This window comes from Simochromis diagramma, unplaced genomic scaffold (assembly GCF_900408965.1).
Source record: "Simochromis diagramma unplaced genomic scaffold, fSimDia1.1 OVJJ01000344.1, whole genome shotgun sequence".
NCBI classification, from domain to species: Eukaryota; Metazoa; Chordata; class Actinopteri; order Cichliformes; family Cichlidae; genus Simochromis; species Simochromis diagramma.
This window is the reverse complement of record NW_024387375.1, coordinates 2,475,641-2,503,629: the sequence shown is the minus strand read 5'-3', so window position 1 is coordinate 2,503,629 and position 27,989 is coordinate 2,475,641. Positions and strand designations below refer to the sequence as shown.

At 40.0% G+C, this 27,989-nt stretch overlaps 2 protein-coding genes across 4 annotated transcripts; one reads left to right on the top strand and one right to left on the bottom strand.

Moving 5' to 3' along the window:
• Positions 1-125: 125 nt before the first annotated feature.
• Positions 126-7,278, top strand: slc47a4 (solute carrier family 47 member 4). 2 transcript variants are annotated; one of them, XM_040009093.1, is made up of 17 exons: positions 126-255; positions 601-702; positions 940-1,008; positions 1,111-1,259; positions 4,133-4,175; positions 4,272-4,316; positions 4,437-4,534; positions 4,621-4,718; positions 4,804-4,917; positions 5,009-5,076; positions 5,199-5,307; positions 5,392-5,467; positions 5,579-5,648; positions 5,739-5,871; positions 5,970-6,064; positions 6,189-6,284; positions 6,960-7,278. In XM_040009093.1, the coding sequence occupies exons 1-17, from the start codon at positions 148-150 to the stop codon at positions 7,248-7,250; spliced, it is 1,764 nt and encodes a 587-aa protein (XP_039865027.1). In that variant the 5' UTR covers positions 126-147; the 3' UTR covers positions 7,251-7,278. The 2 variants fall into 2 exon arrangements, with proteins under 2 accessions (XP_039865027.1, XP_039865026.1); XM_040009092.1 differs by having other exon boundaries at positions 5,579-5,871.
• slc47a3 (solute carrier family 47 member 3) lies at positions 6,834-27,567 on the bottom strand. 2 transcript variants are annotated; one of them, XM_040009094.1, is made up of 17 exons: positions 26,702-27,565; positions 26,353-26,454; positions 26,191-26,259; positions 25,949-26,097; positions 25,817-25,859; positions 25,174-25,218; positions 23,843-23,940; positions 23,631-23,728; positions 10,645-10,758; positions 10,497-10,564; positions 10,281-10,389; positions 9,843-9,918; positions 9,388-9,457; positions 9,168-9,300; positions 8,937-9,031; positions 8,806-8,848; positions 6,834-7,770 (listed from the first exon to the last, which is right to left on the bottom strand). In XM_040009094.1, the coding sequence occupies exons 1-17, from the start codon at positions 26,831-26,833 to the stop codon at positions 7,559-7,561; spliced, it is 1,656 nt and encodes a 551-aa protein (XP_039865028.1). In that variant the 5' UTR covers positions 26,834-27,565; the 3' UTR covers positions 6,834-7,558. The 2 variants fall into 2 exon arrangements, with proteins under 2 accessions (XP_039865028.1, XP_039865029.1); XM_040009095.1 differs by lacking the exons at positions 6,834-7,770; positions 8,806-8,848; positions 8,937-9,031; positions 9,843-9,918 and having other exon boundaries at positions 9,174-9,300; positions 26,702-27,567.
• Positions 27,568-27,989: the final 422 nt, after the last annotated feature.

Sequence of the window (27,989 nt, the reverse complement as noted above, 5' to 3'; positions counted from 1 at the left end):
GTGTTGTTTCAGCTGGACTTTGTTTTGCTCCAAGGCAGCTGTGGCTGCATCCTTTGCAGCATCCTGGAGTGCAACTAAGATGACTGTGTGAGAGTATAGAGAAAGATTTTAGTGGAAGAACATACATTAGCATCTGGGGCTGCAGACATGGAGAGGTCCAGCGGCAAACGTTTTTGTTGTAGACGGGTGTGCCACAGGGTTCCTGTGGCGCACAGAGAGGAACTGTACCACATCCTGAAGATGACAGGTCCTCTGGTAAGTACTGGGATTGCTCACGTGCCATGATCTTTCTTTAACAGACCACGTAGATGGAGATTATCCTTGCTGATGATACAACAGAAGACTGATGACAGTCTTTCTTTTTTTAAAAAAAGTTTAAGATGTCAGGAAAACACACTTTCACAGATGTGACAATAAAACTGAAACAATATTTGGCACTTTTTACTCGCTGAATAATGACTGCAAACTGCAGGAAATAAACTTGTCAGGAAATCTGTGTACCACGATAATTAGTTGCAGTATGTAATGGTTTATTTTTAAATTACTTGTCATGTGATACTGGTATCACTCCTGCAACATTTTTGGTATTTGTCTTTCTAGCTGCTCTCTCGAATCCTCAATTACATGCTTCCGTTTGTGGTTACAATGTTCTGTGGCCGTCTGGGAAATGACGTGATGGCTGGCTATGGATTAGCTTCTGCTGTAAGTCATCAACTGTATGCTCCACTGATGTTTTGAAGCTTACTCGAAAAATGGATTAAATGAAGAAGTAATTACGAGAATGCTGATGGAAGAAAAGGAATTGTTACTTAAGTCAGCAAGATAATTGTCTCGTAATCACTCAGCAACAACACTTATGATTTAATCTATGCTCAGCACTTGACACTTGCTCTTAAGAATCACTCAAGTTTTGCTTATAATAGTTTGCATTCATTTCAGACAATTAATATTACCACTGCAGCAACAGGATATGGTCTGGGACTGGCATGTGATACTTTGGTGTCTCAGGTCTGTAAAACCAAGTCAACATGATAATATCATACACTGGAATTTTTTGCTTTCCCTTTTTTCTTGCTGCCATCTTTATTATCCTGTTCATTATCCTGACAGACTTTTGGTGCCAAAAACCTACTCCGGGTGGGCGTGATCCTTCAGCGGGGCATAATCATCCTCTTGTTGTTCTGTCTGCCTTGCTGGGGTCTCCTCATTAATGCTCAGGCCATCCTATTATGTGTGGGCCAGGACCCTGAGGTGGCCAGGTAACTAACAGCAGCAAATGTACAGTAATATTATTGATACAACTAGCATAGATATGGGTACATTTAAACATGAAACCTGATCTTCTCAGGAATAACATCTGTGCATTAAAACCATTTCTAGTTGCCAAAGATTCACTAAACAGAATCACAATACAAATTAAGTGAATATCAAAATGATCTCAACTAATCGTATAAAACTGAACCAATGTTCCCTCTAATTTTTCATGCGTCTGAGCGAACACAAACTCCCTGAGCGGTCCCTTGGACCACTGTGAGCAACAGCAGACGTGTGCACTGTGGTCACGCCAGCATCGAATCCATCCAAGCTACATGGTTTATTAAAATAATCAAATTACAGCATTTATGTTAGACTACTTTTAATTAACTGCTTTAGCTCACATACAATGAAAATTTTAAAAAATCTTGTTCATGACCTGTGTAGTATGTTAAAACTATTGGAAGTAAAAATAACTTGAACTCAAATTTTGAAAACACAACTTTCTTTTTATATATATATATATATATATATATATAAAGCTCTGACTTGTATTATGAGCAGAGATGGGCAGTAACGCATTACTGTAATCCGATTACTTTTAAGTAAGTAATCAATAATTAGTTACTGTAATGACCAACATTGGTCATTACAGTATATAATGACCAATGTTGGGCAGTTAATTAAATAGTTACTTCTTCAAAAAAGTAACTAAGTTATGCAAACAACAAAGTTTTTTGCAGCTGTTTACCTAAAAATGCAGCCAAGGTGTTTTTTAAAATAAACATTTCAAACTATTTACAGAACAATCAGCTGTTCTGCATCAAAGTTGATGCCACACAAATTATTTGTGCCACTCCAAAAAATAATTTCTGTCCACTATGAGATAAAGGAGAACAACAGCCTGATACCTGCAGGCCTGACAACAGGAGATGTATCACTCCTGTAACACCTGTAACATTCAGTAGTCGTCTCATTGTTCTGACACACACAACAAAACTATTGACTACACTACACACTAACTACACAAGATTTGCGCTAAACGTCGCAAATCTCTCACATCTTAAAACACCGCCGCCATTCCTAAAACTTCCCCCCTTCCTAAACAACTAAATGCCATGTTGCCATATCATTTTTTGATTATTTTTATCATAACTCTGGTTTAATGTGGCCTATCAACACAATTTAAAAACTGGTATAAAGTCCACCCTTTTTCCGTCAATTGTTCCGTCTGTCCTGCTCACATCTCCAATGGTTGTACACGTTGTCATTAATGTGGCTTCACTCCACGTTGGCCACGCCGCTTTGCTAGCTATAACATCAGTGTCGGCACATAAGGACGCTGTCATAGCCTGTCAACGACGTTCATTAGCTGCGTATATACGAATGTGAATCGCATTATTGGCTGGCCTATGGGACAAGGTTGGATCGTTCTAATCCCATACGGGAGCAGCCAGTCACTTACTGACTAACACCGCAAAACAGAATTGTTTAAGTTTTAATTGTAATTTCAATTCAGGTTAGATTTTTTTTGTGCGCAACACAGATTTTCTGTGCGCAGAGACCGTGCCAGCAGTGCGCAATTGCGCACGCGCGCAGCTTAGAGGGAACATCGATCTGAACTCCATCACAGTCATTCTGATTACCTTTTTGCTTTATTCAAGGAATCACCAAATATGTCTTAGGAGCTTCACTAGCAATGCTCAAACTGCTCTTGTCAAGGTCTCAAACAATCTGCTGCTGACTCTGTGCTCTTCTCTATTTTCATTCTCCTTGACCTCATCTCAGCCTTGCATATTGTGGACCAGAACATTTAATTCAGTCAGTCTAAAGAACAGTGCTGGTATCAGTGATGTGACGCTGGATTGGTTTATGTCAGGTCTATCAAACAAGTAATTTTCTGTAATGACTGACAAAGCCTCATCTTCTCATTCAAATGGATGGAGTTGATTTTCGCTGCTATGCAGGCACAAATGTCCTATAATCTGTTACCGCTGATATCTCACATATTAGGTCCTGTCTAGCTGAATTAGGAACTGGATGTCTAAAAACATTCTAAACCTGAATGATCATAAAATTGAAGTAATTATAATTACACCCTCGTCCCCCAGCACTAGCAGCACTTTTGATCTTTTTTCTAATCTGGGTCTCCTACAGTATTTAAAAATGTCTGGAGAGAGACTCATAACCTGGGGTAATTTTGGGTCCAAGCTCTCTCTTTTATATGCAGGTGTTTAAAGTTATGCAGTCCTGTTTCATTCCGCTTAGGCAGATATCATTCCTATCTCATTTCGATTAAGGTCATCCATGCTTTTATGTCCTCTGGACTTGACCACTGTAATGCACTTTATTCATCGTCATAACATAAATAAGATACAAATAATTCAAACTGCAGCTGACAGGCTTTTAACAGATAGCAAAATAAGTGACCAGATGAAATCAGTCTTTACAGCTCTTCACTTCCTACCTGTTAGCCTTAGAAATGATTTTACGGCTCATTTTTGAAGCCTAACTTTGTTAAGCACCTGTCTGCATATCTAAGCTGCTGTATCCATATGAAACATCCTGCTGCCTGAAATATTCAGACATGCCTGATGCCCCTGCCTAATGACCTCAGGCTTCTTCTAAATGCATTTTTATTTTTTGGCTTTTTAAACCCACTAATGTCTTATTGAACAAAGCAACTTCTTTAATGTGTAAGATTGCATGAGTACTGGTTTCTCTTCAATTTGAAATTGCTTTTGTTTCTACTGAAATTATTTATTTTTAATTGTTTGTGTAGTTCAGTACAACTTTATTTTGAAAAGGCCTTTATGAATACATATAAACTAAAATGTAAAATGTACTAGATGTACTCACATGCACTTTTTGCTTTCAGAATAGCCCAGCTGTATATCACTGCCTTCCTGCCTGCTGTGCCAGTGAGTCGCAGCTTTTCTCCTTAACCTTTATACAAACATTCAAAACCAATGTTTGACGTTTTTTGTGCTGTGCAATAATTTATTATTCTTCCGTAGGCAATGTTTCTACATCATCTTCAGGTGTCTTACCTGCAGAACCAGGTCCCTTTCTCTATTCCGATCCCGTACTGGTTTTACAGATATCGTAAATGTTTCTAAAACTAATTACAATTTTGGTGGAAAAGGAAATGTAATCACGCTGACTACATTTTGTATTCTCAGGGAATCATACTGCCACAAATGTATAGTGCTGCTCTGGCAAACATTGCAAATGTGGTGACAAACTATATTTTTATTCACTGGCTGGATCTGGGTGTTAGGTATGCGAACTCACACTCATATCACTTTAATGCTTTAATTCTGAATAAAAGAATTTAACACTGATATCAACCCAAATGTCTTGCAGTGGCTCTGCAGCTGCAAATACTCTGTCTCAGATTTACATCTGTACTTTTCTGTTTGCTTACATTTTGTGGAAGAGGCTTCATGTAACAACATGGGGAGGTATACTGAGAACAGTGATGATCTCATGCACCATCTTGTTCTTTTCCCTAGTTTTATATAAATGAGTGTCTCTCGCCCCCTGCAGGCTGGTCTGTAGAATCACTGCAGGACTGGGGCTCCTACATGAAGCTGGCTATTCCCAGTACATTAATGAAATGCTTTGAGTGGTGGGTTTATGAGTTTGGGGGATTCTTTGCAGGTAATCCTTTTTTTTTTCTTTTAGATGATCATAGACAATCTAAAAATATTTGAATCATGCCTGCTCTTTCTTCTTTGTCTGTAACAATCAGGAATGCTGAGTGAAAATGAGCTGGCAGCCCAGCACGCTGTCATGATGGTGACTGTCATAACATATATGGTATAGTTTAATCACTACAAATCAGAGAATTAAATTCTCCCTTTAAAATATTTCTTTGGTTGCTTTGAACCACCTGAGAGCAAATTTTCTCCTATACTTTTTTCACAATAATGAATCCATAGTTCCCTCTTGGTATTCAAGCTGCGGCATGTGCCCGGGTGGGTAATGCTCTTGGTGCAGGAGACACCGGCAGAGCACTCCTAACTAGCAAGATGTCCCTGACTCTTGCAGGTCAGTTAGAAATGTATCGTGATTTATATTCGTTTCCTATAACTTTATTACCGTTATACAGATTTTGGAGCTCTTGTTTTTTAGGTAGCATTGCAGTTGTAGAAGGCCTTGTCCTTGGCTCCGTCAAAACAGTGATTGGCTTCATCTTCACGTCAGATGAGTGAGTTCAGCTGCATTCACATTTCACTAACAGTAATATTCCTAAACACTGTTGTTGCATTCAAAGATTGGCAAGGATGTGCAAAACCTTAATTAAACCTTTTTCTTTCAGGAAGATCATAGGTCTGGTCTCACAGCTGATGAATGCTTACTGTTTCCTTCAGTTCTTTGATGGTCTTGTGGTGAGTTTTAGTTACACTTGGCAGCGCGTGTATGCTCCTAAAAGCATGACAAGTAAATCTAATATAAAGTTTATCTCTGTTTCATCCAAGTGTGTGTGCACGGGCATTTTCTTAGGCACAGGGAAACAGAAGATTCCAGCTGTGGCTAATTTCATTGGATACTACTGCATAGGGCTTTCTCTAAGTATCACGTTGACATTCGTTGCAAAACTAAGAGTGTTGGGTAATTGCACAAAGTGATGCTTTTTTTGTAATTTACTAAAATGAGCTTTTAAAGTGAAGCTTGCCTTGCACTTAAGTAATTTGTCATTTTCTCTGCAGGTTTCTGGCTTGGACTGCTCGTTTGTGTCATTTTACAATCTACCTTCTACATTATTGTCATCTTTAAGCTGAACTGGGAACAAATCACTGAGGAGGTATCATATGAAAACAACCAATAAAGATACTGTGCTTCAAATTGAAGATCAGTTTATACTTAGCTTCCAAGACCCAAAAAATATTAATGAATCTATTGCTTACACTGACTTTTCATATTTACAGGCTGTGAAACGGTCTCAGAAAAATCCTTCGTTATTAGGAAGAGCTCCCGTGACAGGCACTGTGGATAACAGCACCCAAGATCAAACATCAAGTAATGTGAGTCTATGTAACAGTTAAAGTCAGCAATAGCAACAATTAATCGAAATTTCTTGACATAGTTTTGTTTTTCTTAAACCGTTCTTGATTACATTTATATTATGTTTTCTTCCATTACTGACATATATATAGTACTGTGCAAAAGTCCTGAGCCACCCTTTGCTCTTTTGACATGACTTGCTTTTCTACTCATTTCAGTCCTTGTACATGGCCATTTTCAGAGGAATGATTTCCTTGTATTTGCTAGGTCACTTAGCACTTACCTATGAATCATGGAAGCTTCAAAAAGGAAACTTTTTTTAGTCTTGTGTCAACACAACAGATAAATTAGCAAAGAATGGATTTTAAACTGTATCTGTACCCATTTTCCCAGCAAAATATTTTTAAAAAGTGGAGAAATTAGATTTTCGCCGAGTACTATATACTATTGCAGTGGTGGATGCTCATATTCAACATGGCCAGATTTTCAAAGAGTTAGTAACCCCTATGTGCTAAAAGCTCAGTTTTCACACTTCTATATGCTGGATTGATTGCAGATGTTTTTTTTTTCCCTTTTCTTTGCTCTGCATGATTGCAGTGAGCACAGCACGTCCTTCATACAGATACTTCATGCACACAGGTTATGACCACAGCAGTGTGACCAACCTGCTGGTGTTTTTGTTTCATTTTTCCTAGCTGATGGATGGCTATATGTCTGTGAGCACTGAGTGCCAAGACAGGGGCACTGTGGTGCAGGATCGAGATGTGACACAGAAGCTGAAGGGCAGCCGCCTCTCCATCACCCAACTGATCCTCCGGCGAGGCCTCATTATGTTTGCTGCAGTTGCACTTCTTGCTGTGGGAGCAGGTGTTCACTTCCTTGTGCCTTTGCCCGAGACCAACTCTACTGTGGACTTGATCAACACTACATATACTCCTGATCAAATTTTCTCCACCATGTTGGTGCCAGATGAAGAGTCAGAGTGAACAATAGATAACTGCAATGATTCTGTTTAATGTTGTAAGAACAGAAAATCTGATGTTGCCTTCTCAAACCAGTTTTAGTTTGATTTGTTTGTCTCTGCAAGGTGTTGTAAACTGAACACAGGCAAATATAATGCTCGTTCGTTGATTAATCAAGAGACCATTCATTCATTTCCTGCTCGTCTGCCTTTGTGCCTGCTTGTGCCATCCGTTATTGTCTGCTTGTAATGCAAATGCTAGCATATTGCTGAGACCTCCCAGAAAAGCAGCACTGGAGTTATTTCCCTGAACGAGACAGACATTACTCATGTTCAGGTAGCCAAGTTGGTGATAAGTAGGTTCAAAATAATACCAACAGCCAAGATGAACAACATGAAAGCTAGAGCCAAGCCTCTACGCAGAACCAGAGTCCTGAAAGAGAGCTCTCCTTCAGCTGTCCTCACTGTTGTTTCCACCTGAAAATCCATCAGATCAGTGGTGTCTGCTTGACCCACTGAGTTACCAGGGTCTTCTAGTTGGGTACCTGGACATAAATATATGCAAATGTTCCATGTTAGGGATCATGAAATTATAATTGTTATTCAAAATATTGTTCACAGTTTGGAAGTTTTCTATATTAATTTCTGTATAATCAATATCTAAAATCTCTGAATTGTTTTTTTTTTTTGTTAGTTTTTTTATGGTTCTATCTGCTGATCCAACTGAGTGCTTTTTTAGTGTTGCCATAGATTGTGAAGTTAAAGATGTTAAAGGACATTTAAAAAATATGAAGATCTTCGTTTCTGATTGTTTAGCAAATACCAATTTGCAGACAAAAATTTGGACTTTGAACATTTCATACTTTTAGACCTTGCATGATTAAAAAAAAAAAGAAAAAGTAAGGACACTTACTACATACAAACATATCAAAATGACAACAATAATAAAATAGCTATAAAATATGTTATAGACCTTTAAAAGTGTTAAATGTGTTTACTTCTACATGTAGATTTTGCTTTTTTAGTTTACCCTGTCTACAGCAACTAAAGCATGACACTTTTAGGATTATTGTCAAAGGTAAATTGTAAGTCACACCACTTGGTGAAGTGAAGGTAGGAAAAGATTTTAGCCTTTGTTAAATATTAAAGAAGTTACTGGTGACATAATGCTGTCCTAACCTTTCCGCACTCAACACGTTTTATTGTGGCTTGAATATGACAAATGTAGTTTGCACATACATATGGAGACATTGTTGCAATAATCAAACTAACAACAACATAATTCATTTCTGGTGGCGCAGGATACATTTGTCGCAGGTTTTGCGACAAATGTATCCTGCGTCATTTTTGGGTCCACAATGTGGTTATTGAAGATTTGGGGACACAACAGTCTGTAAAATCTTTTTGAACAATGTAGATACATAATTCAAATACACAAACAAGATTCATTAAATATTCTTCTAAAGGTATCTTTTAAACTCTGTATGTTCTACTTCCACACAGAACTGTTTTGTTTCTCGTGATGAACAGGATAAACACTTTTCAGCCAAATTAAATAATTTGTGAAAACTGTCCCTTACCTGTGTCTGTGGAGCTTACATGCACTCCTGCTCTGATCTGAGCCTGCAAGACGAATCAATGCGTGATCCTTTAATCATAAAGAGACAGCCGAAAACTACTGAAAATTAAATATTTATCCTTAAACACAAACCTCAACTGTGACATTTTTCCAGTTCATTCTGATTAGATAGAAAATCAGGAATGAGCATTGCAGGAACACACAGGTTAACAAGCCTGTCCACAGACCTGAGGAAAACAAAACATGTTTTTCTTTAAGAGGAGGAAGGAGATGTTGATGCTGTGGTAGAAATCAAATGAAAAAAAGAACTGTAGGGACAAAAACAACATGGATACAAACAGCTGATGGTTGAAAACATCTCACCCATGATTCCTAATTTGGCTGCAAACATCAGTGACACTCCAATCGGAAAGCCAACACCATAATATCCCAAAATGTTGCAAATAGCTCCAACTCTCTGTTTGCCTGCTCCTCTTATTATGCCACACACGGCAGCCTAGTGACGCAAAAAGGATAAAGACATGGTTAAGTACCCACAAACACATACTTTATGGGATGTTTCTGGGGTATGGCAGATACTCACAGATGTTGCATCGAGTAGAATGAAAGGAGCATAAAAAGATAGGACATCTGAAACCCTTTGCCTGATTTGTCTGAAAGAAGAGAGTCTAAATTTTTAAAGTGAGACTGGTGAGTTTGTAAACACATATTTTTGTGTAATTTGAGCCTTGTGCAACATTATACAATTATGCTGTCTTAGGAACAGGAAATATGTAAATAATTATCAGCACAGCTGAGTGCAGCTACCATAAACCTTTGTGTCTATTCAGTATAAGAGAGATTATGTAAGCGAAGGATGACAGTAACTTATGTAAGGGTAAAAGGTCGTTTATGAGGCCTGCTATCTCCCCTAGACTTGATACTGAAATTGCATGTGTAAGTGTAACCCATGCTGGTATTTCCTTTCTTTTTTCTTTTAAAGTAACAACTGCTGCGATTTATAAAACAAACAAAAAAAACATAAAATTATATACGCACTCATCATATGTAAAAACATAAGAGATGTGGTCCTTTAGGCTCCCGATGAGAGTTGACAAACATATAGACACTGACACTGCAGTAAAGACAGAAATATAATTAAAGATTTACCTTTTTCGGGACAACATGCCTTAACAGTCTTTTTCCTTATAGGATCGAAACCCTTTCTCGAGGGCACATCATAGGTAGGTAAAGAGAAGTGAAAATATTCACGCTTTCTGCTAACATTTATAATTACGGAGACTGTTTAAAATTTCTAAGCTACTTTTGTGCTTCCTTCTGGAGAGCAAAATTGGAATTATGCAACATTAAATTATGTAATTAATTACCTTTAACTGACTGTCTTTAAAATATTTTCAAATGAATATTAGACAAAAAACTAACAAAAAAAAAAAAAAAAAACACACGGCAAAGAAATAAACATTGATGCATTCTGACCTGCACAGAACATTGACATCTTAGCAGACAGCTTGGCCTGCTCCGTTTCTCCACCTCCCAAAGCATTTCCAACTCTTACACTGCCCGCTATGCTGAAACCCAAAGGGAACTAAAAATAAAAAAGTTGTTACATTGGATGGATGTAAAATGAGAAAATTCTTTATGAATAAAGTTTTTTGGCAGTGCAGAGGGTTTGTTCACATCAAAAGGGCTCACCATGTATGCAACATTTGCCAGTTGATACACAACTGACTGAGCTCCGAGTTCCACTTCATTTATGAGACCTGTCAATGACAGACAGCGGATAGATTTCAGAGCTGCTTTTCTACAGTCAAAGGCATCCCAAAGTGGCCTGTGGCATTACCTGCTAGAAAGCCTCCAATCTCATATGTCCACCATTCAACACATAGCATGACCATGCCAGGGACAGCCAGGTGGATGTATGAGCCCCAGTCCTGGAGGCACTCTCGAGACCAACCTACGTAAGTGTTTGTAAAGTAGATGTTAGCAATTCCAAATGTATATTTAAATTAAAGTGCATACAAAAGCAAAAATTCTCTCAAAACAAATAGTAGTCATATAATAAACCAATAAATCATTTGTCAACCTGCTTTTCTACCACATGATTCAAAGCAAATCTCAATACGCTAATTTCCAGTTCTATAGTGTGGGATTATAATATTATTTTATGCCATGTTATACCCCTAATTAAAGATTGTGAATTATTATGTAGTTTTAGTTTGCATTATTCTCCTGAATTAGAAGAAGGTGATAACTATTGCATTTGTTAAACTGATTTGCATTACATTAGACTGCTGATTTATTGTGAATGAATGATATTGTTTTATGATGCATTATACTGCTCAGTTATAAGAAATACTGTTCGCAGAAAGTCATCGCCTTATTTGTCTGATTAGAAGAGAACAGAACATACTGGAGTTTTCTGACCCATCTCAGCAGGAGCAGATAAACAGGGAGCCAAGGTCGTAGCTGATTTTCTAACACTGGAAAATAACTCAAAATGTTAGAAATATTCCAGTGTTAGAAAATCAGCACTGCTCAGTGTTAGTCTTTGTTAATCTTCAAAACTGACTAGGTTACTTTTAAACATATAACACTGTCAAAAGTGTTAATTTAACACTCAACCGTGTTGTATTTAACACTCAGAGGTGTGGACCCATATAGACACTCTCCAGTGTTAATTTAACACTGGAGATTTTGCTGTGTGGAAACCTGAGTACAGCGGCAAAAGGGTTAAATTAACAGAATTGGGACGACAGACAGGCCAGGCTTTGGCTCAAAATTACAGCTTGACCTCACTTTGTCCCCACCCGGAAAAGAAGCTTAAAGGACATCTTCTCCTCCAGTTATCGGTTACTATCACTGGAAATTTTCAGGCAAGTTTTTGGCTGAATTGTTATTGGCACCATGTGTCCCTGAATCTCACAAGCAAGCTCTAACTCCTGGCTGTAGACATGGAATGATGTTATTTAAGGTGGGAAATCACAATTTGGGAAACAAAATAAAAACACACACACAACCAGAGAAATGTATAAGAAAGGCACGTGTTAGAGAAATGCCTCGTTTGAGAAAAAAGTTAAAATAACCCACCTACAAACACACACACACGCAATGAACAAACAGCTTACATTCATGAACACGTGAAGATTTTCCAGCAAGGTTAAAGCAGCGAAACTTAACATACACCTGTTGTTAAATGATAAAGTTTATCCACTACTAACAAATAAACTCTCTGGGTTGCAGGACAACAACTTAACTTAAAAAAAAAAGACATGGTCTGACCAACCAGTGATGACACGACAAATTTAGTGGTTAGAAGATTCAAATTGTGACATGTTTTCTGCTGATTGATTAATACAAGTGATTACTGAATGAAAGAAAATTCCTTTTTTGGGCTTTTAAACATGATCTTAAGAATTTTAACATGTACCTGTGTTGTCCTGTCAACTTGGTGGATTATGAATTGATTATATAGTGAGAAAAAACAAAAAAAGGGGGAGAGAAGGCTGACACAGGGCCTGGCCCCGTTGTTTCTCCCCTCTCTGAATAACACAGCCAACACAACATCATTTTCCTGTTCGTCTGTTTTTGTTTTGTTTTTTCTCTTTATGCTTGATTACAGGCTGCTTTGTCGGCCCGGAAAGCCGAGGCTGACCTGGACTCCTGCTCTCCCCTCTACCATCTTTGCTCACTCCTCTACCATCTTTGATGTGACCCTGACCAAATGCTACAGCAGCTGGACCCACAACAACAACCTGCAAATGTCAACAGTGCTGCAGGAAAACGATCTCATGCAGCGGAGACGGAGAGCGTTAAATCCAAGGCCCGTTTCACTACACGGGGGAGATTTCCAGACAGCTTCAGCTGACAGAGCTGTGACGAGACGCCCATTAAGCCCGGATGAAAAGTGAGGCCGAGCAAAAGAATGCTGACCTTAACAACTCTGCATTAAAACTGTGCAGGACAGTGACCAACATGGATGATCGGGCAGCAAAAAGGGCGTGCCAGAGACAGGAGGAGTAACTGAGGTCAGGAGGCACCTCAGAATGGACAAAAGCACCAGAAGAAAATAAGCTGAAGGCACAGGTGTCGGGGCTCGGCCAGGAGCTGACCTCTGAGAAGAGCCGGACAGCAGAGCTGCAGAAGGCCGTGGAGCAAAGCAAGGGAAACATCAATGGACTTCAATCTGACTTGTACGGAAAAGACTCTGAGGTTTCTGCCCTCAGTAAGAGCTCAAGGCATCAGAGCAGAAACTGAGCATGGCTCAGGAGGAGCTGGCTGATAATCGAACCCATCAGTCAGGCTTGGAGTCCCAGACACAGGACTTGAAATCAGGCCGGAGCTTGCTGGAGCAGGAGGTCGCCAAACCTGACGAAAAAGCTCCAACAGCAGGAGCAAACCCTGAAGGAGCTACAGAAGCAAAAGGGTCAAGTTAAGGAGGAGCGGAACAAGGAGAAGATGCAGGACACTGGAGAAAAGGACTGCCTCAATTGGGGCCAGAACCAATATGGACAGAACTTTGAGCAGCAGCACCAATGGATGCAAACAGACTGAAATGGAGGAGGGCAGGACCCCAGGGCATGCTTCAGGCCGTGGTTTACCCAGAACACCAGAACAGGAAAGTGATGAACACAAACACACACATCGACATACACTGACTCAGGATGAAGAGAAACACACATATGAACACATCTGCACTCGTTGATTGAGTGAGAAATGACACACACACACGCACACAAGTCGAAATGCTGATTCAATTCACTGAGAAGTGATCCACACACACACACATGCACACGCTTGTGCAATGAAGAGTGATACACACACACGCTGATGCAATGAAGAATGCTTTACTAACAAATGCTTATGCTGACACGCAAAATGCTGCACACAAACATCCAAATACAGAATCTGTTACAACAACAAGAACCCATTGATTGTTTATTGATTAAATGCATTTCATGTCACCCAGAGGGCATTTGTGTAGATTTGGGGGACAGGGTCTAAGGCAGTTTGGTTATGAAAACAATGTCTGTGCGTGATGTCTGTTTATGGCTTAAGGCCTCCACTGAATTGTTTACTGTGCTTCACACAGCCTGATAAGGAGCAGTGGTACAGAGTGAAAATGATGAATTAACGGTGTGAGCCTTATTTCGGAGCGCCACATTGTTGTGAGTGAGATTTAATTGAAGGAGGAACACACTGAAAAAAAAAAGGGGCCAGCCCTTGGATTTACGTAAGCATCTCGCGTGTATTTAACACAATTGCCTCAGGCTTTAAAGATCTGTACGAAATTCTGGTTTCTAGTGTGAGAGAAAAAGCCATGCAGTTATTAGAGCTAGGTTACAGTTTTTTCTGAATGCTTAAACCCTAACTGTGATTCCTGTAGCACAATCTCTAAAACTATTCAGACTTATAGCAAAACCACTCACTGAGTTTGCAAAACTAAAAGCACAAAAACTGCTTTGCACTCAGTTTGCAATTTTGTAACACACACTTTGCAAAACTGTAGGCACAATTCACTGCACAACACTCAATTACCAAATTTCCAACACACTCCTAGCAAAAGTATACACATGCATGGCTATCATTAACACTAATTTGCCAACTGTCTGGCACACTTTCACATGTGAAAACTTTTTTAGATAATTAGTTCACTTTGCAATCAGCCTAAGCACTATAATACAGGTAAGCTGTGTGTGCGGAGTACAATGGAGGGAGCAGAAAGAGTGAGAAGTAGAGGAGGCCGAGGAAGACGACGTGGAGGTGAAGAAGTAGGATGAAGAGGACGACAAGGACAAGGAGGAGCAAGAGGAAGACGAGGAGGGGGGAGAGGAAGATGAGGAGGGGGAGAGGAAGATGAGGAGGGGGGAGAGGAAGGGTAGGAAGAGTAAGAAATAGAATTGCTGATGACATCAGAGCTACAATAGTGGACCATGTAATCAACCGTGGAATGACCCTGAGGGTAGCTGGCCAGCGGGTCCAGCCTAACTCGAGCCGCTACACTGTAGCAAGTATCATAAGGACATCTTGAAATGAGAATCGGTTAGTACAGTCACTTCGCACAAAGATTTGTAGCACTGCCATATGCCAATGAGAAACACACCAATACCATTGATGTAAAAATACTGAAATTGTTACTTTACAGAATTGCTAGATGACCAGATGCTGGGGGCAGAGGAAGCATGTTCACTGCAGACCAAGTAACCCATATAGTCATTATGGCGATTGCAAATAATCCTATACTTGGAAATAAACACTTGTGTTTGTTTTGATGTGTTTGAATAAACACCAGTACTTGAAGTTTGGATCCCTCTATGCTTATGGATCTATGACAGAAGTATGAGCTCAAACTGACATAGCCTACCTTGAGAAAGCAAAAGCCAGATGTGTTTTGTATTCATACCATCAGTGTGCAGTTGGCGCATTGTGTGCTTAGTAGATGATGGCTTGTGTGTACTGTTTGATACGGAAACACCATTTTTATGAAGGTGTGAAGAGTTAATCTAGCTGTGTTTGCTTTTGCAAGAGAACTACAATGTTTTGATTATTGGGTGACAGGTTTTCTTATTTGTGTGAAGAGTTTTGCAAAATTAGCCAATAGTTACAAAAAATGTGCTTAAGCAATCAGAAAAAACTGTAATTGATGATTCTAAATTATCCATGAATGTAAAGGTAAATGGCTGTTTGTTTCTATCTGATAGACTGGTCGGCTGTCCGGGGTGTACCCTGCCTGGTAACCTATCACTTCAGGATTATTTCCCAGCCCTGCTGCAACCAGGATAAAGATAGGAGGATGGTAGTTGTTGTAGACCCATTCAATTTTTATGGTAACCAGGATCTAGACTTTGTTGAATCGCATGCAATATGAAGACAGCATGTAGTATTTAAGTGACCAAGTAGTATTTGGATAAAAGTTATTGAATAGTGTTGAAATAAACTGACAGAATTGAAGGATTAAAATATTCCAGGAGCTCAACTTACTCCATCTGAACATGTTTCAATCGTGTTTTATGAACACAACATGCACAGGTTTACTGAATATGAAAAGGTTGTGTTGATTTAACTCAGTTGTTTAAGTTTCTGCCAAAGCAAAACATTTGTGTGCAACCAGTGTCCACTATTGAATCAAGTAAATCCAACATGTTTTTTTTCAGTGCAAAAAGGAGTTACGATACCTGTATTCCTACACAATATTGTCCCGGGAGGGAGAAAAACTTTCTGGTGAAGTTTTGGTTGATTTTTGGGTTTTGCTTAACACTAGGTTGATTTTATCAGTGAGGTTTGGATTGTTTTCTTTCTCTAAGAGAGAGAAAGATGGTTTTATGCTTGGACATGTTTGCAATGGGCCCCAGTATTTGTTATTATATGAGTATTTTATTGGTTACGTTTGTTTTTGCTTTTGTTACAGTGCACTGAAATAAGAACATCTGAGAGGTGTGATCCACCGGTGGTGATATTTTGGTATTTTGTGAGTTCCTGATTTAACAAATCAGCTCTTTAATCCAGGCCTGAGAGATTGAACTTTAAAGCGCTATAAGATATTTTTACTGGAAACAGTCGCAAAGTATTTTTCTCCATGATTGTAATGGGCTCTGGAGAAATTCACTTATATGGGACATTGATCACATGAGAAGTCCTGAGCCTAAAAGGATTGCAGCGAGTCAATCCAGTCCAAAAAACGAGGAACTGTTTTCCTTTAAAATGATGACGTCATCTTGCTGGTGAGGGAGGCTCGAATAGGTTGCACGTGAGACTCCATTATCAGCAATATCTGGTATGAATGTGTGTGGATGTATGCATGTAACTGGACTGTGATGGACTGACGACTAAAAGTTTTAAGTGACTTGATACTGAGACAAAAACGGTACCGACTTTAGGATTAGTAAATGTCCACAAACAATTCACCCAGCCTGTAAAAGAAGGGTGGATGTTTTGTCTTGCTTTGTTTTGTTTTTGCAAGAACAGAAGGATGACAGAGACTAAAGGGGGAGGCTGTAGCTTCACATGAGTGTGAACTGCAGACTTAACCCTTTGGTTGCTAATTTTGAGTTACTGATGTCTGCATTAAGAAAATTGTGTTTTAGTAGCTGTGTTTCGATTAATGTATCACATTATATTGTTGGGAATGTTAAATGCTAAAGTGAAGAAAAGGTTTGATTTCACTCATGACTGAACATGTTATTATTAACCATAGCGGGCCACTGTAAAGAGTCAATTAACTTTTATAGAGGTAAAAAAAAAAGGAAAAAAAAGCCAAAAAACCCTCTATTGAGGTCTATGAATAACAGGGGAATGATAGACTTGTCACACTCAAAATGGAGATATGTAATGATAAACACTGGTCCCCATCTTTTAGGTCCTTTCATTGAAATAGTCAATAATTCAGAAAAGTAGAGATATAACCGACAGGGGCGTGTGATAGGAGGTGGTGCTGCACAAGAACAAGAGCAAAATAAAGAAAAATATTGTGTTTAGCTTTGAGAAATTCAAATTAAAATGTCGGTGAACTGCATTCATGGCTGAATCAAAACATAGATTCCCCTACTGTGGTCAGTGAGGGAAAAACAGGGGGAAATAAAATTGATTGTTATAACCTCAGGTTAATCTTCTATTTACAGGTGTCAGGATAATCATATGATCTTTCATTGCAGGTGTAAACATGATCATTTTTATACATATTGCAGTTTGTTGCTCATTATAGAGTTGTGCTCAAGTTAATAAGGGTTAAAAGCTACAGTCAACGTGATGTTTGGCTGATCTATGGACTGGAGTGACTTTGGGCATGGAAGGCCGCACGCGCTTACATAACACTGATATCAAGTCAAGTCAAGTCAAGTCAACTTTATTTGTCAATTCTGCCACATGTACAGGACATACAGAGAATAGAAATTTCGTTACTCTCAAACCCTAGTGATTAAAAAATGCAAATAAAATAATTAAAAAGTAAAAATTTAAATAAATACAATACAATTTTATGTATAACAAAAAAAAGCTATGCAATATACAATATACAATATTCAAGTAAGGAGGCATAGTAGTGCAAATAGGCAAATAGTGCAAATGGAGATTTAGTAGTATGCGGTAAGAGATAGTGTAACAACAAAGTCTTATGAGGTAATGGCAGTCCAATGCTCCACAAAGTGACTGGTAACTGGTGCAGGCCAGTGAGTGAGTCAGAGTGTGTGTGTGTGTGTGTGTGTGTGTGTGTGTGTGTGTGTGTGTGTGTGTGTGTGTGTGTGTGTGTGTGTGTGTGTGTGTGTGTGTGTGTGTGTGACAGAGTTCAGTGAGACTGTGGAGGGGAGAGGGGGCAGAATCGGGAGGGAGTTAAGCTTCCTGACAGCCTGATGGATGAAGCTGTCCTTCAGTCTGCTGGTCCTGGCCTGGAGACTCCGCAGTCTCCTCCCTGACGGCAGCAGCTTGAAGAAGCTTTGCATTGGGTGCGTGGGATCAGCCGCTATGCAAAGGGCTTTTTTAGTGAGACGGGTGCTGTAAATGTCCTGGAGGGAGGGGAGAGAGACACCAATGATCCTCTCTGCAGCCCTCACTATGCGTTGGAGGGTTCTATGACAGGACGCATTGCAGGCTCCAAACCACACAGTGATGCAGCTCGACAGGATGCTCTCGATGGTGCCTCTGTAGAAAGTGTACATGATGGGGGCTGGTGCTCCTGCTCTTCTTAGTTTGCGGAGAAAGAAGAGACGCTGCTGTGATTTCTTGGTCAGTGCTGTGGTGTTGTACGTCCAGGAGAGATCCTCTGTGATGTGCACACCCAAGAACTTGGTGCTGCTCACTCTCTCCACAGACGCTCCGTCAATGGTCAGTGGAGCATGTTGGGTGTGCACTCTCCTGAAGTCCACAACAATCTCCTTCGTCTTCTCCACATTCAGGGAGAGATTGTTGTCAGCACACCACGTGGCCAGACGTCTCACCTCACTTCTGTAGTCGGTCTCATCCCTGTTGCTAATGAGACCCACCACCGTTGTGTCGTCCGCAAACTTGATGAAGAGGTTGGAGCTGTATGATGGAGTGCAGTCATGGGTCAGCAGAGTGAAGAGGAGGGGGCTCAGCACACATCCCTGCGGGGCCCCCGTGTTTATATCATGTTTTTCTTGGTGATCTTTTATTCAGTTATATCTTTTGCTAAGTTTTAAGTAGTGGCAGTTAATTAAACGACATTCATTTAATATTACATACCTGATTCAGAGCATTACACACAGATCAACTTAACAATCTGCAAAACCTTGTAGCTGCAATGTTGTGTCTCCATAAGGGACAGTTGGCTCCAGGAGATAAGTGGGAGTCAGTGCCTGTCCTCGAGAAGGAGAGAATATTCCTTTGCTGTGTCAAAAGTAGTCAACAAGTTCATATTCAAGTGAAGTTCATATTAATGCAGGTTTTGTTTCTTGGCAATTCTGCAGACGCAGGCTCTGGGCGGAGCCAGGAGTTGAACAGATCTAACATGACAATTAAATTGGTTTCATTCCCTGGCACAGTGTCACGGGTCTGGGTCCGTTGGACCCAGTATGTGGAGTTTCATGTTTTTGTTATTCCATGTTTGAGGTTATTATGTTTTGGTTTTAGTTCGCATCAGGGATTGTTTTCTTGTTCTCTTGTTGTGTTTATGATGATGATGATTATGATGTTTATTATTTGAGTTTCATGTTTAAGGAATTGTTCTCGGTTGTATCTCACGTTTAGTTTAGTTCAGGTTCCATGTGTCATTCTGACTGTCTCTCAGTGTCAGGTCTGCGTCTTGGTGTGGTGTTCTCATTTCCTGTTTTATTGTGAAGGTCTGGGTCTCATGTGAGTGTGTTCAGTTTTACCTCTGTCTCGTCTTGTTGATCATTCCCAGCTGTGTCCACCACCTGTGTGTAATTCCCCTGTGTTTCTCTGGGTGTATTTAAGTCATGTCCTCCGTCATTGTAGTTGCTGGTCCGTCTGTGTATTCCACCCTGCCTCATCTGCGTTTCTACCATGTCTCACCCGTGTGTTCTCCCTGTTGTCTGCCGTTAGTCTCTTCTGGTCGTTCTTGTTAAGGTTTGTGCTCTTTAGTTCAGCTGATCCCAGTATAGTTTAGTTCTAGCTCCATTTGCCGTTTGTATTTACTTTCATGTTCAATAAACCACCTTTACACCTTCACGACTGCCTGCATTTGGATCCTCCTTCATTTCCTCCACACGGCTCACCTCACTCGCCGTGACACACAGGATGACAGGGCTGGAGCAACGACACTGGATAGGAGAAAGTCTCATACTTTCTAAGATATGAGGTCACTAACCTTTTCCTTTCATTTTCTAGCTCTGTTGATTTGACACATGGGAATGTGTCAAAAAGGGGGGGGGGAAGTTGATTTTAACATCAAACAAGGGTTATATGAACATTTTTATGACTTCATTTGTGTTTTAATAACTTAGGTATGGTAAAGCTTAAGCTAATAGTGACCCAAGAGGTTTCCGGACTTTTTTAGAGAATCAGTGAGAAGCATAAATCATTATTTCCATGTTTAAGCATTAATCATTGAAATGAACTGAATAGCGTTTAGATGATAAAATGCCTGTGTTCATGAGAAGCTGAGTACCACACTGCAGAGGAAACCGTGGGACAGTAGGCGGAAGGAAACACGTGATTTTTGGGGGGCAAAGGTTAGGATTAAACATGGCTAATTTGTTTTTGATGTCTTTTGTTAAAATGAGTGGTTTTAATAGTTTTCGTACACACCTTGCAAATGTGCTTATAATGAGTTGGCACTTGGGTCTTTTGAAGGTCATAAGCTTCGTTCGGCGTGATGGTCCGGACTGATATATTGCAGGTATTGACTTTGAGTGCAGAGGGCTAAATGCAAACACGCTTACACACACATAGGATATGATTAGAATAAGTCCCTGGGACATTCTGAATATTCTAAACCAATTCTGAATCACCAGAAGATCAGTAGAGAACAACATTAGATTGTTAGAGCTAGGAAGAGAGGTGTTTTGGTTTTCTGTCTCTTACAGAGAAAGGAACAGACACCAGACGAGGTCACAGATATACAAGGATCCTTCGCAGCAGAGACAGACACGGTGACTGCCGAGACACCAACTGGGTTCCAGTGTCATGGCGTTTGGGCTCCGATTAGTCACCTCAAAAGGATGGATCCCATAAGCACAGCAATAACCATGAAGGGGTTGGCGGAAATCCAGGAACACCAGACCAACGAGGTTCGAGAGGCTCTTGGGCAAGAGGGGGACACGTTCCTGTTCCTTTTTCTGGGGGACACAGTTGTGACCCGAGGATACACAGATCGTTGTTTGAAATCGGGGCAGAATAATCCCCTGATCTGTGCAACAACTGAAGGGTTGTCTAACCCCTGAGGTTGAAGAAAGAAGAGCAGAGGATCACCCAACTGGATGACACTGGTGGCTGCAGCAATAAAATAAAGGCTAAAAGCTCCTCGGACAGAGGTTCTAGTCTGAGTACGTCTGAAGGGTATAAGGTAGCACCAAAATGAAGCTGTGGGAGAACTGGGGAGTGTCATCTGTACCTGCTATTGTTGTAATAATAGTTTTTCTTGCATCTGAGCTGCGCAAACTCAGAGGTCATCTCACGTATGGTTCGCCCAACAGGGGGACAAAGGGCCTCAGGAGTGAGAAGAAATGAACCCGGCCACACTGGATTACAGGGTGTAGGTGAGCTCTTGATTCTAAAGAGCTCATCAGGGGGAGTGTGAGATTATAATATTTTATGCCATGTTATACCCCTAATTAAAGATTGTGAATTATTATGTAGTTTTAGTTTGCATTATTCTCCTGAATTAGAAGGTGATAACTATTGCATTTGTTAAACTGATTTGCATTACATTAGACTGCTGATTTATTGTGAATGAATGATATTGTTTTATGATGCATTATACTGCTCAGTTATAAGAAATACTGTTCGCAGAAAGTCATCGCCTTATTTGTCTGATTAGAAGAGAACAAAACATACTGGAGTTTTCTGCCCCATCTCAGCAGGAGCAGATAAACAGGGAGCCAAGGTCGTAGCTTAGGCGCTGTGTGAGAGAAAGAATGTGAATGTTTAGGCTTTTATGATTAGGTGGGGGCCACTAGAGGCTATAAGAGGTTGATCAATGCTCCACCATTTTGAGATCTGATGCTGTCTGCGTACGGTGTCCATCTCCCACGCGTGTGATCATTAAAATCATCGTTTGACTCAACCCGGCCGAACCAGTGTTGTTATTTTGGTTTTTCCTCTTGTATCCATCCCCAATATTTGAATCCGTAACAATAGTTTTACCCTTTGTCATAGTACTGGGTGCGGTGACCCAGTGTTTGTGTTTTTCTGGTTTACGTTATATTCTCTGATTTGTCATTTTTCATGGTTTTGGTTCTCTCTATTGTTTTCTGCTTATGTTATATTTATAGTCCCTGGTCTTTAGGTTTCTGTCCCTGTGCCCTTCCTGTGCTCCATGTTCCCTCTGTTGTTTCAGTGTAAAGTCCGTGTCTTTGTGAATGTCTCTTGTTTCCTGTTTTACTTTGACCATCTCGCGTCTTATGCTAGTGTTTTCAGTTTTGCTTCCTTCCCGTCTCGTCATGTATGATTACTCCCAGCTGTGCTCTCCTTCTGCGTCTCATTCCCTTGTTATTCCTCTGTGTATTTAAGCCCTGTGTTTTTCTCTGTCTGGTGTTACCCCATGTGCTGTGTGGTTCTTCTGTGAGCCTGGATTTCTTTGTCCTTAGTCTCTAGTTTCCCCGTGTTTAGTTCTTAGTTTCCAGTTTCCATGTTCAAGTTTTGGTTTTCACAAATTTATTTTATGAAGTGTTTTATCTCAGCGCAACAAAGCTGCCTTCCTTTGTTCATCCCGTCGTTCGAGTCCTGCGTTTGGATCCTCATCCTGCCTGCCACAGCAGTAAACTTGACACCCTTGGACTTGTGTGCTTATGTGGCTTTGCTTAAATTTTTAATCGTCTCCTCCTTTTTTTTTGCTCCCTTTAGGTGTTCTCATCTCACAGTCTGTTGCTTTGGATTTTTTTTCATTTTGAAAAACAAGCCATTTTAGCTCCTCTCGCTGTAAGGACAACTTTGTTCTGATTTGCTGCTTAGATTAAAACAGCGGATGGTTTGGATCACCATATTTACACCCAGGCTGTATGAAAGAAATCACTTATCTTTAGCATCATATAAATCTAAGAGTTGAAAAGTTGAGCATTTAGAGCAGTCTGAAGTCTGGGCTTTGCTTACAGGGATTACCTAGTCTTTCAAAGTAGCCCTGTGTAATGTGAGCACTCACCAATGTCACAGTATAATAACAGAAAATAAAGTAAAATAAAACAGGTCCACTTAAAGGGAAAATAAACATGAACTTGTTATAACTCTGCTCATTTTGTTTGTAACCTGGTTGTAGGTTTTTTTTTTTGTTTTTTTGTTTGTTTGTTTGTTTTTTATTGCTTCATAAATGCTTGATTCGTCAGTTCAGTCCAACTTCAGCTTCGACCTTCGGACTTTTATCTGGTGATCTGTTGACCTCATCCACCTAACCCTTCCATTAAAAGTCACTACATCCAGCTGTCATCATGACAATAGTTAAAATAATAGTTTTTCTCAGACATGTTTATGTTTTCTTTAAACGCTTCTAACAAGTTGTTCATTTTGTAATTGTGTAAAAACAACTTATATTTTAAGATAAGATAAAACTTTATTAATCCCTCGGGTGGGTTCCTCTGGGAAATTTGGTATAGTTATATATTTATATAGTTAAAGGTTTCTGTTAGTTGTTAATCATTGTTAAACTCATTTGAGTTTCTCTTAATATTAAAAATAACCAGTATCCAGTGTATATGCAGTACTCACCTCCCCAAGTGGCCTTATGAAGTCCTTTCCATATGATATAAGCAAAGAGGATTCCAGCCATTAAGAACTCGGAAATGGCATTGGCTATTGCAGAACCTCTGTAAAGATTATTTCAATGTGTCATGTTGGTTATACAGTATGTGATGATGTCAGTTGATACCACTAAAGACGATATTAACGAAGTCATGTCCAATCCAATAAAACAAACTCACGCAACTCCAAGGTTTAACGGGAAGAGGACGATGTAGTTGATGAGTGCATTTAGAAGATTGACAACAAAGCCTGTGATGACCTGTGGCCATATAATGCCCTAAAACAGAAAAGCAACAAGTTTATTTTAATTAGGAAATGGTGAAATGACAGGCCAGATAGACTGGGTAAAATAAGTATTGAACACGTCACCAATTTACTAAGTAAATATATTTGTAAAGCTGCTATTGTCATGAAATTCTCACTATATGTCAGCAACAACCCATCTAATCAACAAACGCAAAGATATCAAACCATAGATGTCCATGTGTTCAGTTTTATGTAGCAATGAGAAATGACACAGGGAAAAACTACTTAACACACGAAGAAAGGGAGGTTTAAAAAGGCATGGACAGTCATGACACCAGCTGAAATCAACCCTGTCACCTCTGGTTCAGTCCCAATTGATGGCTTATAAGTAGTATCTCATTTCCAAGGTGTCACACAAGAATCATCTCATGATGGGTAAAGCTAATGAACTCTCTCGAGCCCCTCCCAACCTTATTGTTGCAAATCATATTGATTGCACTGGTTACAGCAGAATTTCTGAACTACTGACGTTTCCGATGAGCACTGTTGGGGCCATAATCTGGAAGAGGAAAGAACAAAATTTTTACCATGAACAGGTGCTAGCCGCAGGATTTCAGACAGAGGAGTGAAAAGAATTATCAGAAGAGTTGTCTAAGAGCCAAGCACCACTTGTGGAGAGCTACAGAAAGACCTTTAATCAACTGGTACAACTGTTTCAAATCAATAAGTAATGCACTCAACCACCGTGCCCTGTATGCATGCTTACCACATATTGCTGAAGAAACAGCATGTTGAAGCATGTTTAAAGTTTGCTGAACAACATTTAGACAACCTGCGTTCATACTTTTATCCTGTGTCAAAAGCTCACCTTTGAAAAAATTTTACTTAAAAAATTGGTGATGTGTTCAATACTTATTTTACCCGCTGTACATGACATCATTACAGTTTTCCACCAACAGACAAAAGGATGATTAAATATCTGACTGATTTCCTGTAATCAAAAACAGCAGTTTGCAGTGTTTGTCAAGTAAAGTGAATCATAGTTTTATTGACATGAAAGGGCTCAAGGAGCTCTGATCTCCTTGCTATCTGTATGTGGACACCATCAATCATTAAACATTGTAGCCAGTAGGACTGGAGTCTCACTTACAGACACATATTGTATATTCAATCCACTCTATCATTTTGCGGATAAAAGAAGAACACAATCTGTATACCCTGCGATCCAAACTGTATTATTCAAAATAATCACGGAGATATTTACCTGGTTTTGCAGATATCTTGTTTCTAATGAGTACATGAATGCAGCCTGTGGCACACAGAAACACACACACACCAAAAAAATAAAAACAGAAAGAAAAGAACAACATAGTCTGAGTTGCAATTACTTGAAATATTTTATTCTAATGTGATTAGATTGGGACTCATCCTGTTTGGTAGTGACAGCTTGTTACATCATCAAATACACCTGTACAAGGGGGAAAATAAGTAGAGCTATGCTGTACTAGGTAAGTTAACCAACTAAGTAAGTGTCCAGCAGAGACTTTATAGACTCATTGATTTCTATTTAAAATAACGCGATCACTAGCTCCTTAAAAAAACAGGGTTGAATTTATCTAGCTGACTAGTTAGCCCACTTTGGAAAAGATTTTACTGTGGGGATATTTGATTTCTGTGTCTGGGATTAGCAAGGCCTCCTTTTTGTAGGTGTATTTTTATTTGGAAGAGTGACTCTAAATCTATCTTAAAACATTAATAAAAGGGACATGTAAGGAACAATCAGGTCGGCCTCCAAGGAGATGCATGTCAGCCTCTTCCTCTCTCCCACTTCGATGACTTTCCACTTGGTTCAATTTTGTGGCTTTTGTGTTGCACACACATGCACACTTAGCCTTAGACATACTTACAGGAAGTGCGGGCATAAAGATCTTCACATACATCTGACACAACCTTGAAAGAGAGAGAGATTGATTTTATCCCATCAAAATGAACACACATTTTAAAATTCAAGAAAGCATTAGCGGATTGTGACGGCTGACCTTGCCACCTCTGGTTCTTGTCTGACAGCCAGCAGAATCGGCTCTGTGTTAATAAGGATGGCCCAGCAGGGGAAGCAGGCCAGGAGCAAAATGAGGATGGCCCGCTGCAGAATAACTCCAATTTTCAGCAGGTTATGGCTTCCAAAGGTCTAAAAGCACAGAACAGTTTAGTCTGCCATTACTATTGTTAAGCACCATCGTATCTGATGATAAATTATTTGTGATGGACCAAAGATTCGCACCTGAGAAACCAGAGTATCACATGCTGATGCCAAACCACTACCAATAGATATACCTGTAACATTAATAACCTGGAAATACATTAGAAAACATTGATGGATTGGATGTCACTTTTCTATTGGTTTAATGACTTAATAAAAGGTGAGTGTTTGAATTTCACTTACTGCAATGGCCAGAGACACTCCTGCCAGCTCTGTCTTCCCCAGATGGCCACAAAATATTGTACTTACAAGGCTCAAGGAAAAATTCATGAGCTGGGATATCATCTGATAAGGAAATTCGAAATTAATTAAAAGTTGCCAGGGCAACAAAAACAGCTATTTAAAACTAGTAATTTACAGCGTGAGGGGCCAATTTGTTCTGTACGATATATCGGTATTAATCAATGACTGTAGAAAACAGTCAAAATCTTGGTATTAATCCACATAATCAAATGCCAATGTATTATTTTAAGTTTTTATTTTTTATTATACTGATTACTGACCACCGTCTATTTAAATACAGGGTACTTACCACTGGTACTGAAAGTTTTGACAGCTCTTTTATTTCGCTCTTGTAGCCAACAGGAACCAGCGTGCGGATTCTCTTTAATATAAAACATTCCCTCCATGAGGAAATAGGTGCGCTCTCTGCCCCGGTATCCATGTTTCCGTGGGGAGGGGGAAAATGTCTTTCTGTATTGACCGCTGTATTTATGCTGCTGTTGAACTTGAACCTCTTCCGGTGAGTCAATGATCTCTGTCAGTGTTTAGCATTAATGATGAAAGTGGATGAAAGTTTGCTTTATGAGCCGCGTGAGAGGAGCTCACGTCAAGCGCTTCCCGTAAAGTCAGCTGGTCTTGACGTCGAAAAATGAATTGGGAACTGTTTTGACCACGTTTTGTCGAGCCTTCAAAGGCTGTCCACGTGTTTATGAATCGTGTGGATTGCACCACATTCACATTAACTGTGGGAAAGCTAAGGTGTGAAACTGTTATTCTCAGTTCTGTCTGAATATTGCGTAACCGTAATCGTGTTAAAGGTTGATCAAGGATCAGTTTCAGTTATTAGAGTCCGTCCCCCCGTCCCCCCCACACAAACAAACACACAAATGATGGCTGGAGAAGAGACTTTGGCTCTGTTGGTACTAAGCTAGTTTAGCATAACGGCGCATATCTTGCGCTCTGGCGATCAGGATAAGCGGTCACAAGAAGGTCTCCCGTGCGCGTTTACATGAACGCGCTGGTTATCAGTATCTGAGCAGTCTAAGAGTGGCGTTTTACAGATCAGATCCCTTTAAGTGCCATCTACACGTCATCACAGACATTATTAGATGATGATAAAAGTTGATTAAACATCTATAAAGAACATAAGAACTCATACCCCCCCCCCTCCCCCCTCTCTGTCCCCTTCTGGCTGCCTCTGCCTCAATTTTATCTCACAACTTTCATTCACATTACTCACACTCTCATTACACATACATATAGGATCTTGGGGGTGGGCACGATACACGGAATCCAAATTACCATCAGGGTGTACACCTCACCCCTGGCGTCGTTGCCCACCTCTCAATTTTAAATACACGTAGACATTGAGGGCTAGCAGGAGGGGCTATGCGCTTACCTGCTGCTCTCTGGCAGGTAGCTCCATGCCCTCCTGGGTTTTAAATACACCTTAGAACACACATGCATCCACACTACAATGAGCGGGTGGAGGGAGGTTTGGAGTCTTCTCTCACCCCCATTCTCTGCGGCCTGCTGGAGCGGGGGGGCTAGGAGGAGTTGGCCGTCCGACTGCGGTCTGGAGTGTGGGGCCTCCCTGC

Bases quoted from the DNA above. Each gene is read 5' to 3' on its own strand.
- slc47a3 (XM_040009094.1), bottom strand. From the start codon at position 26,833: ATGGATACCGGGGCAGAGAGCGCACCTATTTCCTCATGGAGGGAATGT. The intron at 26,098-26,190 runs GTGCGAATCTTT...CTGTGCTTTTAG, and splicing joins GTGATACTCTGGTTTCTCAG to ACCTTTGGAAGCCATAACCT. The intron at 10,390-10,496 runs GTGAGCCCTTTT...TTTTATTTTTAG, and splicing joins TGGCAAATGTTGCATACATG to TTCCCTTTGGGTTTCAGCAT.
- slc47a4 (XM_040009092.1), top strand. From the start codon at position 148: ATGGAGAGGTCCAGCGGCAAACGTTTTTGTTGTAGACGGGTGTGCCAC. The intron at 256-600 runs GTAAGTACTGGG...TTGTCTTTCTAG, and splicing joins TGAAGATGACAGGTCCTCTG to CTGCTCTCTCGAATCCTCAA. The intron at 4,918-5,008 runs GTAATCCTTTTT...TGTAACAATCAG, and splicing joins GTTTGGGGGATTCTTTGCAG to GAATGCTGAGTGAAAATGAG.